This window comes from Drosophila ficusphila, unplaced genomic scaffold (assembly GCF_018152265.1).
Source record: "Drosophila ficusphila isolate 14025-0441.05 unplaced genomic scaffold, ASM1815226v1 contig_414, whole genome shotgun sequence".
Taxonomy (NCBI): Eukaryota; Metazoa; Arthropoda; class Insecta; order Diptera; family Drosophilidae; genus Drosophila; species Drosophila ficusphila.
In genome coordinates this window covers 11,952,498-11,971,992 of record NW_025064328.1, presented here as the reverse complement: position 1 = coordinate 11,971,992, position 19,495 = coordinate 11,952,498, and the positions used below count along the sequence as shown (strand labels likewise).

Here is a 19,495-nt window from a genome sequence, read left to right as displayed (position 1 = left end):
TCCACTTTTGAAAACTATTTCTGTGTGAGGCAGTCACCGTCAGGAATTGAAACACCCAAAAGTCATCCAAATAATGTTATGAAATGTTTCACATCGTAATGAATTTAATTCATTGCAGCATTGGCTTAATTACTTTCTACAATTGTTTAATTTTTCCGATCCTTTAATAGTTATAGGAACTATCGGATAAGCTATAGAAAAGTAAGGTCTGTCAAGTCCATCGAATCTGACAGTCGAGTCCGTGGAGTCGTGTTTTAAATCAATTATTCTGTTCATTTTATTGGCTGACTGAAAAGCTGAAAGGGAAAACCATTAACTTGCCTCCAGTCATAATGTTTTCCATTTTATTTTATTGCAGGGGAGGCAATGTAATGCATGACATGCCAGATTACATGAAAATTCGCACTTTGTGATTACATGTATGTAAATAATGTGTCGTCTGTGAATTTTAATGGATAAAGTTATTGGTTACAATTTTACTTCTCTTAAGTTTTCTGTCTCTTTCCACTGACTTCAATGTGACACCCTTTGGATATAGTTCTCTTGTGTGCCATATAGTTCGTTTATCTGCAGGGTCGGGGTTTTCTATGGCAAAGGCGTTATGTTTTAGGCTGCTTTCTGGTTTCACATGATGGGAAGACTTCCAAACAAATAGCTCCACAATGGGTTTTAGAATCAGAAAATATAGAATCTCTGCCAAGGAGATAACACTGAAGCCCATGAACAGACCCATGACACCACCGACATTGGCTGAAATAGAAAAGTTTTAATAAGTGAGAATGATTACAGGTTTGTCCTTTAATGCTTACAATACTTTCAAAACAAATACCTTTCGGATTATCCCTAATTTTGTATACCGAAGTTAAGCAAAAACAATTTTGAATTTAATCATGAATTGGATCCACTATTTAAGGTCTTACCTACGAATATGTTGGAAAATAGTATTACTCACATAGAAACTCGGTCAGTCCGACGTAAGCATTCTTGGTGTTTCCAAAGTAGACGGACTCCCGAAAATAGACATTTATCACGGCAATGTTCTCGCTCAGATAGGACTTGTTGATGCTCTCGACCAGCGTGTTGGCCAGCTGAAAGTTGTTGTTGGCCAGCGGGAACGCGAAGCCACTGGCCAAGTAGTTCAGATCGAAGCAGCTGGGCAGGCACTGCTGACGGCACTTGACCCAATCCGGATTGAAAGTGGCCCTCTGAGCCCGGCGAACGCAGAGGGTGTCCTTCATGCTGCAAGTACTGGCGTTGCTGTAAATCATCGGATAGTCGAACGGGATGCAGGAACAGGTGTCGAACAGATACGCCGCCATGCACTCGTTCTCGCAGTTGAGTCGCGTGTAGATCGTGTAGAAAGTCAGCTCCTTCTCGTTCTTGAACAGACACTGCCGACCATCGCGGGATATCGATCGAATGGCCGGAACCGCCTCGGCTCTAACCATTTCCATGCGATAATTGGTCTCGTAGCCAATGGCTGTGATCAGGCCCGTATCCTTTACCATGGGAACCTCAACGGGGTTATGGAAATAAACCTGAAAAAATTAAATTAATTAAATTGAAGAAAATGTATATAAGATTCTATTGGCTTACCTTAAAGCCTGGTCCATTAGTTGAGGAGCAGAAATATTCACTCATCTCAGCATCTAAAACAGCAGTAAATCCCAAAGTAATGCCAGTTCCTAAAATATATTTTTTTTTAAAAGCAAGTATTTCTTTTTATACTTTACAAGCTGTTTAACAAATTTTTTACCACTTGATGTGACTGGATAAAACTTTGGCGGCAACTTTTCAGGATATCCTGCCTCCGGATCCCACATGACACTTTCGTAACCATTCTCTTTCGTCAAATTCCTAGAACTATTTGCACTGTATGAAAATTAAATTTAATTTATTTGTTTAAAAAAAAGATTTGGTATTTACGAACAATGGCTTGTAGAGAATTTCTGGCGGCTGAAAATTAAAAACGCAGCAGAGTCCCTCATCCGTCAGGATTTGCTGAAACAAATCCGAACAGTTTCGCTCCTCGGCACTGAATCTACAGTAGAGCAGCATTCTCTCGCAGGGTTGCGAGTGTTTTGAAACAAAGTCAGATATTCGAAGGTCGTTCCTGGTGAAATTTGAAGCAGAAAGCTCCTCATCAAACTCACTGAATTGCCAGCTATCGGAGTCACACAAAAGTTTCAAAAGGTCGCTTTCATTGGAACCCCTAGAAATATAATTTAATTCCAACATGATGGATGGGATATTTACATAAACAGAAAACAGAACTCACTCTCTGTAATTGGCCACCAGGCTCCTTTGCACTTGGTTCATGTTGCATATGGTGATGGCCGGAAAGGGTACTTTCAAAATAGAAGTGGCATGTGGGCTGATGCCAATTATCACCGGAGTGCTGTCCCACTTGACGTAGATGTTCGATATTAGATGAACTGTGATTATCAAAGCGGTAACAAAGGAACCAAAAAAGAAGGTTCTGTAATTGGCAAATAAATGATTAATGTATTATGTAATCTGTTTAATATTATTTAAAAAAAGCACTTAAGATTAAGCCGTGTATTTCTTTTTAAACAACTCTTTAATAATAATCCCACCTTTCCCAGCTGCTGAGTCGTGAATCGCCCACAAATTTAAGGCCATGCAGTCCCGTCTCATTGAGAAACTGCCGCAGACTCCTGGCGAAGCTCTTGAACAGGAACACCCAGGATCCTTGCCTTTTCGGTCTGGTTGACACCGATAATTCCATTTTTAACTGGTTACTTAATGTCCCTCGACACCAGCATAAATACTTGATATTGCAATCGTTCAGCTGTCAACAGACGTATTAAAGACCCATGTAATTAAGGCTTTACCTTGATTACTCTGATTTGTGACGGAGTGAATCCTTTCAAGTTAATTAATTTCCCGATTTCCCCCTTTGCCTTCGGCATTTATGTGCGTATACATATATGCATGTTACATGCCATCAAGCATACGACGTGTGGCCCCGGCGTGATAAGATAAGTGCATTGCCACAGTTTTACGCTGCCACGCGTTCAATATCAAACTTTAACTCTGTTAGCTTTAGAGTTTATCAAATTATATTGAACTCGGGAAGGCGGTTAAAACAACTTAATCGAGTGAAGCATGAACTTTTCGCCCCAACGATTTGAGTAAACGAGCTTTTTCGTTGGCGCCTCGCTAGCTTTTGCCCACCAAAAGCTTGATAAGTGAAAGCTCCACCGCACGTGACGACACAGCGAACCGACTGCGAAATCAGTTCTCTTTCTGGTTACTCCGCGATCGGGTCTCATTTGTTTACATCCATTAGTCACCCGGGATCATGAGAATCCGTAGCAATCCACTGCCCCGCCGGCTGGTGGATATCTTGTGCTTCCTGATCATTGGAGTCTTTCTGCCGGTTGTTTTCCTATTCGAGATTGTGGTGGTGCTGCCCGCTTTCCACGAACCCGGCGGCTTTCTCCACACCTTCACCTTCGTGATGGCCATGTTCCTAGTGTTTAATATCAAGGGAAACATGATTGCCTGCATGATGATCGACACTAGTGTTGACGGTGAGCTGAAGCCTTCACCTATTAGTGAACCCGTTTAAATTCCTTTACTTTATATAGTGAAAAAGTGGAACCACCAGTGGATCAATCGGACTGGCGGGAGTGCGGCGAATGCCAGCGTTTGTCTCCACCGAGATCGTGGCACTGCAAGATCTGCAAGGTTTGCATTCTCAAGCGGGATCACCACTGCATCTACACAGGCTGCTGCATTGGACTGAAGAACCATCGCTTCTTCATGGGCTTCATATTCTACCTGTTCGTGGGATCTGTTTACGCTTTGGTGTACAACTCCATATACATGTGGGTCATCCAGGGGCACATCTACTGCAACTGGTTGACGCTGCTCAAGCTGACCTGTCCGATGCTCCTTCTAGTAACGGGCAACTTGTGGAGCAACTTATACCTGCTCTTCTACAGCCTAAATGTTTTGGCCCTGGCTTACGGAGTTCTTCTATTGGGATACCATGTTCCTATCGTTCTGAGAGGCGGCGTTTCCGCAGATCGCACAAAAGAGAGGAAAAAGAAGTACGATCGAGGGATCCACCAGAATCTGAGAAGTGTTTTTGGTAACCGCATGCATATAGCCTGGTTATCGCCACTGATTCGCAGCGATCTGCCCGATGATGGTTACCACTGGAGTGCTTCTGTGGCCAGAAAAGACAAAGACTGATTAGGATTTAGAGTACGTATGAGTGACTCAGATTCTACCTCGGAAGCCCGTAGATGAGCACTGTCACTTTTGCTACTTCTGGCTGTACATAAGACAATCTCAAGGTGGTAAAGTTGTATCCTATTCCGCCAGTGAGAACGGCTGCCTGACCTCCCCATTCCATTTGACTTTCATCGATGACCAAAATCAGGTTTATATAAAAACTAAGGCTAGACTGTATAAAATATTTAAGAAAATTTTAAATAAATCAATTTAATTTTAAATACCTTTTGCTTGTACTCCACATCCACATAATCACCAAATTGCCCTGAATATATTTCAATCTCATAAATAGGAACTGCAAGGTGGTGCATCATACCAAACTGAATGGAGTAGCACAAAAGCTCTGGGGGCAGAAGAACTGCCAGTAACCATGGTCCACACATACTGTCTGTTACTGAAGCTCATCAGTCTTTGAATTCACTCCTTTATAGGCAATTAATAATATCTCTAATTGATTTGATGAACTAACAAGCAAACACCTAGATTGATAACACATGTGATAGCGATTCTCTGAAATGGCTGGACCGACTTTTATGACCTACTTTGAAAGTGAACTTTTAAGAAAATATAAAGTATATTTTAACATTAATTATAATTTTTTTCTTAACAATAAAAACAAAGTATAAAAATTTGCCGGAAATTCACTTCTAATAGTCCGACAACTCAACCGATCCGCACTTTTCGTATGACCGATTTGCACTCATCGTTGCGGAAGACACGATGATAGTTGGTTATCTTGCCCAACGACGAAATGAAGTTCTCGTCGTGCGTAATGACAATTAGCATAAAGTTCGACTGGGTCTGACGCTCCTCCACGATGCAGTTGAGGGCATCGCACAGAGAAGTAATATTGACGCGATCCAAATTGGTGGTCGGCTCATCCAACGCTAGGACTCCACAATTACTGCTGAATGTCTCGGCCAGCGCCAAACGGATAATTAAGGATGCCAGGACGCGCTGACCAGCACTGCAGCGTCCACGCATTTCAATCTCCGTGTTGTTCTTCGACTGAACGACTCGATAGTTGTAGGTTTTCCGTCTATCCGCCGAAGCATCCGTGCTGACCTCGTCAGTCTTTACCTGGATGTAGTCAATGTCATTGCCCCGATAAATCATGCGCCAGTACTCGCGGATCAGTCGGTTGATCTTCTCCATTTTCTCAGCATGGAATTGAATTAGAGCCCACTCCAAGGCCAGACGATGCTGGCCCAAGTCTTCGATGCTCATTTTCGTAATCATCAGCTCGTAGTTGGCCTTTCGGAAGTTCTTAAGGGACTCCTTAAATCTGGGCTCATCGATTTCCCGCTTTAACTTGTTAACCTGGCTGTTTATCTCGCCCAGCTGACCCAACAGCTCTCCTTTGCGGACTCTGGCTTTATCCAGTTGCTTAGTCAGTTCAACCTTCTCCTTGCTGACGCTGCGGAAGTCTAAGTTACCCAGCTTTTTGTCCAGCGTCTTACAACTCTCACTGAGCTTCATTTCCTTCTCCTGAAGCTGTTTCAGCTCGCGATTGTCTTTTAGATCTCTTTCAACGGTCTGCTGGTTGAGGCATTCAGTTTTAACCGTCTCTAATTCATCAGTTTTTAAAGAGATTTCGATATCCTAAAAATTTACTAAATGTTAGTTTAATGGTTCGTTTAGTGGTAACAATTTAAAGTCTTGCCAATTTCCTTAGTTTGTCTTTGGTGCCCTTTATGTTTTCATCAAGTTTCATGATTTCATTCTGAAGATCCAATTTGGCAAAGTCCTGTGCTTCTTTATTTAATCTGAAAAGTAAATAGCAAGATTAGAAATTGCAATAGTTTTTTTTTTTTTTTTTGTCTATCTACCTTTGAATATCCTGATCTGTGCTTTTATAGGAATTATACTTGTTATTCAACTGAGCCAATTTTACCCTTTCGATTTCTTTCAAACGCTCTTTTTCTTCTAACGCAGTCCTTAAATTCTGCTTCAGAGGTTGAATTTTGGCCTTTAATTCACTTATTTCTGTGGCTGCAGTTGAAATAAACTTTTGGAGCTTATCCAACCGTTCCTTTAACTGTGGCAGACTTTGAAGACCTTCTTGCAGGCGAATTTGTCTGTCTTTCAAGCTTTAAAGAAAGAACACGGTTAACTTGTGAAGAAAACAGAGAACTGGCAAACAATACCTATTCTTCTTTTCGCGCAAACGATTTAGGGCATCCATTTGCTGCTGGAATGCATTTTGAGTCAAATCTAACTCCTTGCGTTCCTCCTCCAGTTCCCTGGAAACCTGACTTTTCTCCGCCTGCAGCGCATCCATTGAGACACTTGAATCGTACGAAGCGGGCAACTTGGCCTATAAATTATTAGATTTATGAAAACATTATATGCTTAATAACACGGATATTCATTACCTTCTGCTGATCCAAATCTTTTGTAAGCCGCACTGAGTCCTTTAAAGCCTCGTCCAATAGAGTCATGTCACCCATCATGGAGTTAGCCAACTCCATATTGTGAGTGGGCTCTCCAATCAGAGCAATTAAAGTCTCATGTTCGCTAACGCTCTCTCCTAGCAAATCCTCGACTTTCTTCAGTTCCTCTTTCTTCTGGGGCAAGGATTTGTTAAGATCTTTTACCTTTTGAATGTTGGGCTTGATTTGCAATAGGTTATCATACTTCAACTGCTCTGCTTTCAAGGCCTTTTCAGCTCTGCTGATATTATCGGGCAACTTTTGGATCTCGTCGGTCAGCTCGGTGGTCAAATCACATGCTTCATCACCAGACATGTTGTGGTGGCATAAAGGGCAACACGGCTCTTCGTCTATTTTTTGAATATACCTAGGATTAACCAGTATTAAATGAATAGTTTAATAAATTTTCTTTCGAAACTCACTTTTTATAAAGAGCCTCAGATGATTTTAGGGCACCATGGTCGAACTGCAGTTTGGAAATTGCCGTTTTGCTTCGCTCTATCAAATCATCGTACGGAGTTGAGTGACACTTTTGATATATTAATTCTTCGCTCTCCTTGAGTTCCTTCTCCATGCGCGAAATCTCGGATATAAGATTTTTGCGCTGGATCTCACATCTCTGCTCCTTGAGCTTTTGCGCGTTGGCTTTCTCGTTGAGATCGTTAATCTCACGGCGAAGTTTTTCGTAGGCTCCCTGCATCGAACGGCGATAATTGCTGTTAATGGGGTCTTCAAAGAATTTAGCAAAATTATCTGCGTGCCGACTTCGTAAGCGGTGGACTTCCTGGTTCTTTTTTTCTAGCTCTTTTTGTTTGAGACTAATCTCGGCAACCAGCTTGGCCATTGAGCCTAGGAATGTTAATTGTTCGTCCAGTTTTTTAAATAGTTTTTGCTTCTCGGCGATGCTGCTTTTCTTACTGGCTATGGCCTCTTTTATAGCCTGCTGGTCCAAATCTTTTGTAGCGTTCTCGTACAGTTCATTTACATCGGCTATTTCTTTCTCCAGCTTCTTTAATTCCAGCATAGAGGTTTCGATCTTTTTTATCTCAACCCCAAGTGATTCGCTCTCGCGTTGGCTGGCCTCCCTTTGCTTCTCCTGTGCAGCCACGCTCTGCTCCGACTTAGTAAGCTCAATGCGCAGCTGGTCTATCTTAGCCTGTCTGCCTCGATCGGCCTTGTCGTTCTGCTCGACGATCTCGGCGATTTCGCAATGCTTGCTCATAATCATATCCTCGATGTCCTGCAGCACTTTGGCTAGTTTCTCGGTCTTCTCCGCTAGGTCATCATCGATGGGGATCTGCAGTTCCCGGCAGAAGTCCTTGACTCGCTTCAAAAGCTGGGTTTTGCAAGCCTGTTCACTCTGGTGACGCTGCTTGGCCAGGCAAAGCCTCTTGTCTTGCGTGCCCAACTTTTCCTGCTCAGTTGCACTGGCTTTCTTAAGCTGGGTTAGACCTTGTTCCGCCTCTGAGCGCTGTTGCTTCATTTCCAGCATGCGCTGATCAAAGTTGTTGATCTCTATTTCCAATTCATCCAAAGAACCATTAAACAGGTTCTTAATCTTCCATGTTATGTTGGAGATCTGATCCTTGCAGTTCTTGTGCCTGTTGTTTTATTACAAGTTTGATTTGTTTGCAAATAATTATGTTATTACTTACTTTGTGTCCATTTCCACTTTTTGTGCTTGATATTTGCCAACTTCGAATTCTACGTTTCGAATTTCAACTAGCCTTGCGTCAATGGGTTTCATTTCCTCATCGCATTCCTTGCACTGCGCGTTTATGCCGTCGCATTTCTGTTGAGCTTTTTGCAAGTTCAAAGTTTTAGCCTCCATTTCCTCCTTTAGATATTTCACATGCTTCATGTTGGCATCTGTGAAAAGGTTGTATATAAACCAAAGAATCCACCTCTTTATGTGAATATAGCTTACCCATAACCTTCAACTCATCCACGGCTGCCTTGCGCATCTTTATGATTTTATCCAAGGCCTTGTTGTACTCGGTAATCCCAAATATAGCATCAAATTTTTCTTTTAACTTTTTAGCTTCGTCCAGCGGCCAACTAGAGTCCTCTTGGTGACAAAACAGAACATTGTTAATGATTGCCTTCGAGACACCCATGAAGTCCGAAATGGCCACATCAATGTCCACTGTGCGACCGCTCAAGGAGTCCTGATTATCGCGCTTCGATTGCCCGGCGCCCGTGAGGAAGTTAATGGTGGAGTCCATCGTCTCAAAGGACACTTTGTTGCGCTTATTGGACACCTTCATCGTGCGGCAAATAGAAACCTGGGCGCCCCTTTTGTCGCGCACCTGCATCTTGATCTGCGCCAAGCATTCATTCAACCCAAAGATCTTGGGGTCGTGGACAAAGCTTTTACCGCGGTCGCTTCCCGGAGGGCATTCGCCGGTCAGGGCGTACTTGAGACACTCTATTATAGTCGTCTTTCCACACCCATTCTCGCCCAGAATCAAGGTAACCGGCGATGTAAACGTAATACTCTACGGGACGCGGGGACATCAACAGGTTTTATAAAATCAATACATTTGCAAGCAGTTCTTACCTGAAGGTCTTCGGCATTCGAACCGAAGCTGCGGACTCCCTGTATAGATAACTTGTCAATGGATGACATTTTCCACCCTCAGCAAAAGCTGGTAGTTCCTATAAAGTATAATTTCACCAAAGGCGCAAATTTACCGGGCTGCAACCAGGGATGCAGCGTAGCAATACGAAAGCTATCGATTTCTATCGATTTTTGTTTATATCTAAAAATACTTTTTTAGGGGTACCGAAACATACAGTTAATACACTTAAAAAAGGGAGGAATAAGTTTTGCATAAACCTGAATAAAAATCAAATGCAAAAATATCAAAAACAAAAAGAAAAGCTATTTCACCATACAATTTTTTGGGAGTTCCACTATAAAACAAAAAAAAAAATAAAAAACTTTAACTAGTTCAGTCCTAATATGACGTATTTAATACAAATTTAAATTGACTATAAAGCCTAATATAAAATTTTAATATCTGTAAGAATTTTGTCAACTTCGATGCAATGTTTATTTGAAAGTCTAACTTTCTGCAGCGGAAATAAAGAAGTTTCAAAACTGATAACTTAAGGTCAATGCTATAGATAAAAGTGGAGCCAATTCTTAAGCTGTTGAAGTGATGTAAGCCTTTCTTCTCAGTGAGTTCCCAGCCTTTATACAGTGAACATCTTCGAATGACGAGTCGCGCCATAAGACTTTAACAATCCAGATTTATATTTATTTCTTATATTGACATATCTTATTTTTAAATGAAAGGCGTTCTTTTTCTCATATTTTTGGGCTTTCAAAGCCAAATCAAAGCCTTTAATTTTTCACCATATCCGAACCTAGTGATAAATCACCCAAAACATTTAAAGACACACTTAAATCCAACGAGGAGCTCCTACTTTGGATTCTCGTTAGTTATCCGTCCAAAAAGGTGAGTTGCAATTATCGTGATGTTGGATTAAGAAGAAATTGTTATAAAACAAATGAACAGGGCATCGAACTACAAGAATTAAATATTTTTTTTTATTCTGCCAAATGGCTTATGCACATTTTAGTTTGTTATCTCAACATTGAAATTGAGGGAAGATTACAGTATTTAAAAATTTAAATAAAAGGTTTTTAATAATTTAGATGGTTTTTCTGTGTGATAGCTAGATTTGTGAAATTAACTTATCTTATAAGTTTTTTTTTTTTTTAACCTCAACCACAAATTTTTTTCTTTACAGCGTCATAGTAGGAGCTCCACGAGCTCAATCCACATTGGAGTCACAGAGCACCATCAACGAGACTGGTGCGATATATCGGTGCTCCCTGGTGGAAGGTGACTGTACTCCGTATGTCTTGGATTCCGAGGGAAATGTAAATGCCCCCGACAAAGGGGACACCTATGACTCAAAGCGCAAGGACTTTCAGTGGCTGGGCGGAGCGATGGACGGTGGCACCGGGGATACGGATAAGCTTATCGCGTGTGCCCCTCGATTCTATGCGCCCACTTTATCGGCCTACCATCTTCACGGAATCTGCTACTGGGTTCAAAACACACTGAGCAGCAAACCGGAGAATGTGAACGTTATCTCTCCACTTCGCTCGAAAAAAGAGCAATTGACCAATAGGACAATTACCTTATTCCTAATGGGCGAACTAGGACTCAGTGCCCATGTGGCCAGGGATAACTCAACTTTCCTGATGGGAGCTCCAGGCATCCACAACTGGAAGGGTTCGGTGATAGTAGACCGACACGGGTTTCCCGGTCACAGTGAAACCTCCGTTCCCATGCCCAGAACGTGGCAGCAAAGGGATAACTCCTACTTTGGCTATGCAGTCGCTTCTGGTTATTTTGACAGTGCGAATCCATCGACTCTCCTCTACGTAGGCACTGCTCCTCAGGCCAACATGCGATTCGGAGAGGCCTTTATCTTCGATGTTCGAGGAAAAACCATCCGAAAGTTGCAATATTTCCGGGGAAGGCAGTTCGGCGAATATTTTGGCTACTCCGTTCTGGCAGAAGATCTCAATGGAGACGGAAAAACAGACCTCATCATATCTGCACCCTTAAATGCTTTCGAAGATTCCCGCGAGAATGGCGTCATCTATGTGTTTATCAACCAGGGTCTGGTGAGTTATGACTTTAAAAAACCGAAGCTCCGTTAAAGAAGCATTTTATCGCAGCTAAAGTTTGAGCGGACGACTGTAAAATCGCCAGTGAGTGGTTACGCTCGTTTTGGAACAACTCTTTCGCCTCTCGGCGATATCAATCACGACGGATTTAATGGTTAGTTATAAATACGACCAGCTTTTTTATCGTAAATGTTATAACATAAAATGACTAAATGCAGATGTGGCCGTGGGTGCTCCCTTTCTCGGAAACGGATCGGTGTTTATATACTTAGGCAGCGAAAAAGGATTGGGGGACAAGCCGAGCCAGCGACTTGATGATCCTAACCATCAGTTTTCCGAGTACGGATCTCACATGTTCGGACACGGTCTCTCGCGCGGATTGGACATAGATGGTAACGGAATCAATGACTTTGTCATCGGAGCCCCCAATGCGGAAGTCTCCTATCTGTACCGCTCCTATCCCGTGGTGAAAATACATGCCGCAATCAAGTCGGAATCGCGACAGATAAAACCGGATCAGGAAAAGTTAAATATCTCCGCCTGCTACCGACTGAGCACCACTCACGATTCAAAGGAGCTGATGGAGCAAGAGATTGACATCCGGATTGCCATCGATAAGAAACTTCGTAGAGTTATGTTTCTCGAGAACCTGCATTTCTTTAAAGCGAATGCGGGTCTCCAAGAGCAATGCCGGCACTTTGAGGTTCAAATGATACGGAAGGCCATATTCACCGCCATTAATCTCGAGATGCACTTCGAGCTGGCCAGAAAAATTCCAGTATCGGGAGGTAAGTAAAAAGGTTTTGGAAGTAATTATTATATTGATAAAGATTTTATAATTAACAGAATTCTGCGAAGCCTGTGCGGTTGTAGATCCCATGGATCCTACGGTTTCAACGGATCAAATTACTTTCTCCAACGGCTGTAAAAAAGATGTTTGCGACGTTGATTTAGAGCTGAAGAGCCGGGAAATCAGGTGGGCAAATATTTGAGATCTTAAATTTATTTAATACATTTTAACCATTTTATTCTAGGCCTATTCTCGTGTTGGGTACCACTGATATCCTTCGTGTGAGTTACCAGATCACCAACAAAGGAGAAAACGCCTATCAGACTCAATTCAACGTGACCAGTTCTCTCCACCTGCCGTTTGCTCAGATCCCAGGAAACTGCAAGATCTTTGAATTGGCTATGATATGCGACCTTAACCATGGACGTCCTTTGGCGAAACGTGATAACGATTCCATTACCATCAGTTTCGATGTGAGCCAACTGAGTGGTAAGTCCCTGATCATAGATGCCGAAGTTTTTAGTGCTGGTATCGAGATGAATTCCAAGGACAACAAACAAACGGATGTAATCGACCTGAAGGAGTTTACCGAAATCGATGTCAGCGGGTAAGATCTAACTATTTCTGAATTTATTCATAATTAATTTCTTTGTTCTTAGTGGTCAAGCGAACGATCGAAGTGTTTTGGAAAAGTATCCATACTCTGCCGAAATTATAAACAATTACGAGATCAAAAGCAATGGTCCCAGTGTTATCGAAGAATTGACAATACTCTTTAACTTCCCTATAGCATATAGAGATTCAGAATCTTTAGCAGTTATACCCATCATTAGTATAAGTAGCCTAAAGGCGCATGCCACCTACGATTCCCATTTGTTGCCCATTAAGCTGTTCGATCAGAATAATACCCAGCTCAATTTGTACCCAATCGAGGGCCAGCACTCACGAAACCGAAGGGATATTAATGGCTCCACCTCTATTCAAGAGCCATATGCCCAAATATCAAATTTTGGAAAACATGATCTACCCATGAATCGCACCATTGTGTTTAAGTGCCGGGAAACTAATACGACAATTTGCGTCCGGGGCGAAATGAACCTTCGATTTATCCCGGATAAGGTCATTAACCTAAGCATAAGCTTTATTGTGGATCTAAGTGAAGTGAAGGATCCCTGGAATTACTTTGTTATTATGACAGACCTCGAACTGATCAAGAAGGACGACCCCACATCAAGCACTTTTGTGATAAATCGTAAAATCGAACCAAATGTTATATTCAAGCCTTTGGAGACTAAACTCCCCATCGGGCTTATAATTTTGTCCATAATCGGTGGTCTTTTGTTGTTCTTGGCAATAACCTATGCTCTTTTTAAGGTTCGTGTTATAGGAGTATTAACAACGAATTTCTGTTTACACTCATGTCATTTTCTTTTAGTTTGGATTTTTTAAACGCACCAAAAGGGATGAACTGAACAAGCTGGTTCGACAAAGCCTTATGGAGAATATACCGCGAATTGAGGAGGAGGACTCTCTAGACGAGGAGGACTCTCTAGACGAGGAGGACTCTCTAGAGGAGGAGGACTTTCTAAACTACTCAAAATACGAATTAACCAAGATGCATAAACTGAACAAGCTGGATCGACAAAACCTTATGCAGAATACACCGCGAAATGAGGAAGAGGACTCTCTAGACGAGGAGGACTTTCTAAACTACTCAAAATACGAATTAACCAAGAGGGATGAACTGAACAAGCTGGATCGACAAAACCGTATGCAGAATACACCGCGAAATGAGGAAGAGGACTCTCTAGACGAGGATGACTTTCTAAACTACGCAAAATACGAATTAAAGGGTAATTGTTTACAAGTGCGTTGCACGGTAAATCAGCTTAAACAATAAAGTAAAATATGGAAAGGATGTGTTTTTTTCTAAAACTTCGAAATTCGTTGGCGGAGAGTGAATATTTTGCACCGTTTTTTTGTTATTAACAATTAAAGATGCGATTTGTAGTACAAATTCGGATCTGAGTGACCGTATTTTCAATAATCCGCCACCAGACGACTGCAATATTCGGCACATCACATGTAAATAAACTTTTACCATCGACTGCCCATAGTTTGCATGCAGCCCTCGTTCGTTATCGATTAGGTACGCCGATAGTCACCATATGTGCTTAGCTCGGCGGCTTCCAGGTCTTATTTAACGTTTTCTCAATGAAAATGATCCGAAATCGCTTGGGAAACTTGTCGCGCGTCTCCTCCCAGATCCAGCGCCACGTCCACCATATGTCCACCAATGCGGCAACGGCTCCGACGGAACTAGGAGCCATCAGTGAGTTCCGGACGGCGGTCACCAATCCCGGAGAGCATTCGGCGGTGCAGCTGGCCAAGTTTTACACCATTCCCGCGGAACAAAAGAAGCAGATATTTTCCGGGGGCGGCCTACCAAAGCAGTACGAACAGCAGATCAAAACCTTTACGGAGGCTTGTCTGATGGTCCGAAATCCTGCGCTGGAACTGCTGCAGTACATCAAAGACTCCGATTTGACCAAGCCTGTGGTGCGATATGTGCTTTACGGAGAAAACGGCACAGGAAAAACGTTGACCATGGCCCATGTCCTGCATTATGGAGTGCTGAACGACTTCCTGCTCGTCCATGTGCCCTGGGCGCCCAACTGGATGAAGCGACCCAAGGAGTCGTCCAACGCAGCCGGCCAAGAGGGCATGATCGATCTGCCCTTCGACGCAGCCGCCTGGTTGGTGCACTTTAAAAACCAAAACGCCCAGCTCCTCCAGCGGCTGCAGCTGAAGACCAGCAAAGAGTACGTGTGGAGCAAGCGCGAGAGCACGCCGGCGGGCTCCTCGCTTATCGAACTGGTGGAGCACGGGATAGCTCGAATAAAGTACGCCTCGGAGACCACGGCGGCACTCATCGCGGAACTCAAGCAGCTATCTACCGCTGGTCAGTGCAAAGTAATGGTGGCCATCGACGGGTTCAACGCCTTCTTTCACCCGATCACACGCATTTTCTCCGACAACAAGCAACTCGTCACTCCGGATCGGATCACACTCACCCAGCCCTTCCTCGACATCACCAGCTACGACTGGACAAACGGCGTGTGCATTCTCTCCGTGGACAAGATCGCCATGACCGAAGGCTACATGGACTCCTATTTGCCGCGCTACCTGCTCGGCAAGGAGGGATTTGAGCACCTGGACCCCTTCGTCCCCATCCACGTGGAGAACTACACGGACAAGGAGTTCCACAGCTACATCAACTACTATCTCGACCGTCACTGGATCAACAAGACACCGCAGGGATTCGAGGAGCAGCTGAAATTCATGAGCAACAAGAATCCCTACTCGCTGATGCAGCTGGTGAGGGCCTTGTAGATGGGAATATCCTGTATTTGTTAGCCAATAAAACTAATGATTTGTTAAACACTGAACGGTTTTCTTGTAAATTAAAGCAGTGTCTTTTAGTTTCGATGCGTTTTGTAAAATAACTAAAAAATTATATCTTTCATCATGACATTATATTTTATGGCATCAAGTAGTAAGTAAAGGGAATGCATTTTAACGTGTTTCTTTAAAAGAACCAAACCGAAAGCTTTTTCCTAGCAAAAATAAAAACGGAGGACTACCTGTTTGCGTATTCAACATGGCGAATTCAAATTGGAAATTTATTTAACGATAATCAGCAATACATAATAATGCACTGTAAAATATATAGTTTCGTACTTTCACATTTATGTGTATGGGGTTTACATGCTGTTTTCAATGTTCGAAATCAATACAAAATCGAGTTTGGTTTAGTTTTTGTGTGTTTTGTGGATTCAGAAGCATCGTGAACAAGGTTTAGCTGATCCGCAGGCTGCACTCTTTCTATATACGAATATATCTTAGGTTTTGTTTCGGTATGGATGTGGACAAATAAAATAATAACTAGGCTGCAATTAACATTTGTCGTCATATTCGTATGTATATTTGCATAATTTCTATTACAATTTTAGTTGCTTTCAACAACAATAACAATTATGTATGTATGTATGTGTGTTTGCTTTTTCTTCTCTGATCGGATGTGGTTGCATTATCGTAGGCGAAGTCGGTCTTCTGCGCCGATCTATGTTGCAGATACTCGATGCGATTCTAATGTTCATTTGGTTTAAACTTTAAGGTTTTACGTGAATATGCTGATGCTTTGAATATACGTACGCGCGTGTGATCGTGTCGTGTTGCATATGCACTATGTGTAGTAAATCATATCGATGTTATATACTTGTTATATATATTATTTATGATCGTTTGCAATTATTTTTCTGTCCTGGCGACGTAACAAATAAAAATAAAAAGCCTCCTCTTCTAAACGTAAACGTAACACAAAATGCATTAAAACAAAAAATAGGATAAACTTAAACGCAGAGTTGGAAAAGCGATTGGATTAAGCGACTGTGGGGAGGATACATGTAATAGTAAACATAAAGGAGATATATATATTCATTGATATAAATTAGAAATTGATGAAGTCTTTGCATGCGTCAGTGGTAAAATATAAAATGTAAATAATATACGACAAAACAAAACAAGGACATCAGCTCGACTGGGATCATCCCTGAATTCCATTACATTCGATTCGGCCCGATCCAATATCGAGGCGTTCTTCTCCTTCTTCGTTCTTCTTTTCCCAAATGCTCGCAGGGCCCAACACACGGGTTCCAAAGTCCCCAGATCCCAGACCGTCGTAATCCTTTAAGCCCAAATCTTTGAGGAGTAGGAATTCTGGCGTACGTGTGGGGTGGTGGGTGTTTGTCTGGTCGGTTTGTTGATTTTGGTTTTTGGTTGGGTCGTGTTCTTCATGTTGAGGTGTTCGTCTATTCCTCGGAGCATTCGTCTACTTAGGCTAGTTTTCTTAAACATACATTTACTCATTCGTTTCGTTTTGGTTTCCACCCTGCCGAAATCTTGGTGAAATTAATGCATGACAAGTTTCCAATGTTCTCATCGTTACTACATCTACCTTTGGAGCTGTGTGTGGGTGGTATGGGCGTGGCCGTAGGTGGTTGGATGGGCATGAGGGATGGGCGTGAATACTTCCGGATGAGGCATTAATGACGGTGAGGAATAGTTGAACAAACAGCGAACGGCAGCGGGCGGTGCATCCTCCCATCTGTATTATTTCTTGACAAACTGGTATGGGGCAGCGGGACGGTAGCGCATATTGGGCGGCACACCGCCACCAGCGGTGGCCACGATGCTATTGGCCATGATCCCGCCACCGCCGGCATTGCCCAGCCCGGCATTCCGGCCGTTGAAACTGGCCGCACTGACGACCATTCCGGGCGGTGAGGCTCGCACAATCGTCTGCGGTGGCAAGGTGGTGTGCATGGCATTGCCCCGCTGGGCGGCTGCAAGAACAAGGAGATAGTGTCTAGACAAAATAGGCATTAGAGCAACCGGACTCACCTGGCACATAGGGTTTTGGCTGGTGGTACGCGTTGTTGTGTGAGCGAAAGTAGACAGTCTCCTCGTTGTGGCGATAGTGTGATTGTTGCTGAAACTTTTGCCTGTTGGAAAAATGCAGCTTCAGTTTGACGATAGATCAAAATCGAACTTGAACCCACCTGTAGTTGCCGCCGGGGCGCTGGTTGCCATTGCCATTGTTGCTTCCGGATCCAGCTGCACCGCCGTTTCCGTTTCCTCCACCTCCGCCACCACCACCTCCGCCGCCGCCTCCACTGGCCGCAGCATTCGATTGCTGTTGCAGTTGTCGAAGCGTCAGCTTCTTGGCCGCTTCCGGATCCTCCATGAGTTCGCGGTACTGCTCCTGGCGGATGTCGTCATGTTTGTCCGGCGTGAGATAGCGCCGGATCTCGGCCAGAGCGTAGGCCACTCGGGCGTACGCCTCGGCGGGCGGAGCAATAGTGGACACCTCGACGTGCAGCGGAAGATTTAGGTGGGCGTACTTGGCGTCCGCGGAGTTGCGCAGCTCCTCTTCGCGGGCGCGGTCCTTCATCGAAAAACGGCCGAGAATGACGATCTTGCACTGCGTTTCTTCTTGCAGGCGACGCAGCGAGTTGCCTTTGGGGCCGAGTAGTTTGCCCACATAGTTGAACTTCTTGTCCTTGATGGGCACGTGCACCTTTTGGGTCAACTTAATGGTGCGCTGCTGGTAGACATCGGCGTACTGGTCTCTCGTGGGGATACGTCCATTAAGCTGCACACGCTCAAGGGCTGCAAGACATTAGAGGAAACGTGTTAAGTACAATGACGAGACCGGGACAAATCAATTAGCCACCTTCGTCGATCAGCTTCACCGCCAGGGGGAAGTGATTCTCCATGCGCGACCGCTCCGTCATGAGCTCCTGCATGTACTTTTGAACCGCCGGCGCCGGCTGGACCTTCTCGCTGTCCGCATTGGCGCTGTGTTCATTCTCGTGCTCCCCGTTGCTCGTGCCCCCGCTGCTGCCGGTGGCCACCACTCCTGCCCCTGTTCCCGCCGCCGATACTGATCCGCCGCCTCCGGCCCCCGCCGCCGTGGTGGTCACCGAAGAGGCCACCGCGGATGACCCTGGCACACGCAGTCCGTTCTCCGCCATTTGTTCCTGCCTTCGGGATCGCTCTGTCGTCCTGCTAAGTAGCCGAGTCACGGGATTTCCTTGCGCGGATTGCGGGCGGTCGCTTTTGCTGTCGATTCTGTTCGATTGCCAAGTGTGCACACTTCAGCCTTCCCAGTGGCCCTAATTTTTCTCTCTTTTTCCAAGTGTGTATTTTATTCGGACATTTACTATGTTAACAGTGCGGTCCGGCAACTCCGGTCTCTCGTGCTTTTGCAGCGTGCTGTTAGTCGACAATCGGTGGTGCTGTTAAGCGCCAATCGGTTTCATCGGCTCTGTGAGCGTAACGACTTCAAGTCAATAGGTCTGACTAAGAATGGAGAAGGACCAGATATCTTTTAAAAGTATACATATATGTAATTTATATATAAACAGATCTTATCCACAGATTTGTAACGTTATTATAATACTTACCAAAGAAGAGTATTTTTGTTTCTTAATGTTTCGTCATTTATAAACGCAAATTTCTTATCTTCATTTTCAGAGTTAAAGAGTTAAAATTTTGAAAATATTTTTTGAATGTACATAAACGGTTTACATTTTAGTCATAAAAATGACATATGTAGCTTATTTTCTAAGATGACTTATGATCATAAGCAATATACCAGTCAAATAAAATTATTTGTCAAAAATGGTTCATAAGATTAGCTATTTTTTTACAGCTGGAACTAATCCTAGCTTTTTTCTAGCGGCTAATGTGCTTGCAATCGAAAATGCCATCAGCCATCACTACCAAACTACT

The 19,495-nt window shown here is 43.5% G+C and overlaps 7 protein-coding genes across 9 annotated transcripts; 3 read left to right on the top strand and 4 right to left on the bottom strand.

The window, feature by feature from the left end:
- Positions 1 to 448: 448 nt before the first annotated feature.
- LOC108096499 (pickpocket protein 28) lies at positions 449 to 3,084 on the bottom strand. The gene is made up of 7 exons (XM_017198108.1): positions 2,598 to 3,084; positions 2,279 to 2,479; positions 1,931 to 2,212; positions 1,757 to 1,872; positions 1,597 to 1,685; positions 953 to 1,538; positions 449 to 750 (listed from the first exon to the last, which is right to left on the bottom strand). The coding sequence occupies exons 1-7, from the start codon at positions 2,747 to 2,749 to the stop codon at positions 449 to 451; spliced, it is 1,728 nt and encodes a 575-aa protein (XP_017053597.1). The 5' UTR covers positions 2,750 to 3,084.
- A 199-nt stretch (positions 3,085 to 3,283) lies between these two features.
- On the top strand, positions 3,284 to 4,444 carry LOC108096908 (probable palmitoyltransferase ZDHHC24). The gene is made up of 2 exons (XM_043208278.1): positions 3,284 to 3,561; positions 3,615 to 4,444. The coding sequence occupies exons 1-2, from the start codon at positions 3,326 to 3,328 to the stop codon at positions 4,222 to 4,224; spliced, it is 846 nt and encodes a 281-aa protein (XP_043064213.1). The 5' UTR covers positions 3,284 to 3,325; the 3' UTR covers positions 4,225 to 4,444.
- LOC122320116 lies at positions 4,259 to 4,649 on the bottom strand. The gene is made up of 2 exons (XM_043208279.1): positions 4,491 to 4,649; positions 4,259 to 4,438 (listed from the first exon to the last, which is right to left on the bottom strand). The coding sequence occupies exons 1-2, from the start codon at positions 4,647 to 4,649 to the stop codon at positions 4,259 to 4,261; spliced, it is 339 nt and encodes a 112-aa protein (XP_043064214.1).
- A 271-nt stretch (positions 4,650 to 4,920) lies between these two features.
- Positions 4,921 to 9,397, bottom strand: LOC108096907 (DNA repair protein RAD50). Its single transcript, XM_017198857.2, has 9 exons — positions 9,259 to 9,397; positions 8,626 to 9,196; positions 8,354 to 8,567; positions 7,121 to 8,299; positions 6,642 to 7,065; positions 6,414 to 6,583; positions 6,096 to 6,356; positions 5,930 to 6,032; positions 4,921 to 5,868 (listed from the first exon to the last, which is right to left on the bottom strand). The coding sequence occupies exons 1-9, from the start codon at positions 9,325 to 9,327 to the stop codon at positions 4,930 to 4,932; spliced, it is 3,930 nt and encodes a 1,309-aa protein (XP_017054346.1). The 5' UTR covers positions 9,328 to 9,397; the 3' UTR covers positions 4,921 to 4,929.
- A 504-nt stretch (positions 9,398 to 9,901) lies between these two features.
- Positions 9,902 to 14,040, top strand: LOC108096556 (integrin alpha-PS3-like). Its single transcript, XM_017198245.1, has 8 exons — positions 9,902 to 10,162; positions 10,458 to 11,346; positions 11,401 to 11,503; positions 11,568 to 12,137; positions 12,196 to 12,325; positions 12,384 to 12,746; positions 12,799 to 13,513; positions 13,575 to 14,040. Exons 1-8 carry the CDS (start codon positions 9,993 to 9,995, stop codon positions 14,037 to 14,039), a joined length of 3,405 nt encoding a protein of 1,134 aa, XP_017053734.1. The 5' UTR covers positions 9,902 to 9,992; the 3' UTR covers position 14,040.
- Positions 14,041 to 14,267: 227 nt separating this feature from the next.
- On the top strand, positions 14,268 to 15,588 carry LOC108096736 (28S ribosomal protein S29, mitochondrial). The gene has a single exon (XM_017198584.1). It carries the CDS (start codon positions 14,354 to 14,356, stop codon positions 15,530 to 15,532), a length of 1,179 nt encoding a protein of 392 aa, XP_017054073.1. The 5' UTR covers positions 14,268 to 14,353; the 3' UTR covers positions 15,533 to 15,588.
- Positions 15,589 to 15,780: 192 nt separating this feature from the next.
- LOC108096734 (KH domain-containing, RNA-binding, signal transduction-associated protein 2) lies at positions 15,781 to 19,297 on the bottom strand. Of its 3 annotated transcripts, XR_001771734.2 has the most exons (6): positions 19,168 to 19,297; positions 18,435 to 19,088; positions 17,761 to 18,370; positions 17,603 to 17,703; positions 17,157 to 17,544; positions 15,781 to 17,100 (listed from the first exon to the last, which is right to left on the bottom strand). XR_001771734.2 is itself a non-coding variant. In XM_017198580.2 (5 exons), the coding sequence occupies exons 2-5, from the start codon at positions 18,733 to 18,735 to the stop codon at positions 17,312 to 17,314; spliced, it is 1,245 nt and encodes a 414-aa protein (XP_017054069.1). In that variant the 5' UTR covers positions 18,736 to 19,088; positions 19,168 to 19,297; the 3' UTR covers positions 15,781 to 17,311. The 3 variants fall into 3 exon arrangements, 2 of the variants coding, with proteins under 2 accessions (XP_017054069.1, XP_017054070.1); XM_017198580.2 differs by having other exon boundaries at positions 15,781 to 17,544; XM_017198581.2 differs by having other exon boundaries at positions 15,781 to 17,544; positions 18,435 to 19,063; positions 19,168 to 19,294.
- Between the last annotated feature and the right edge of the window lie 198 nt (positions 19,298 to 19,495).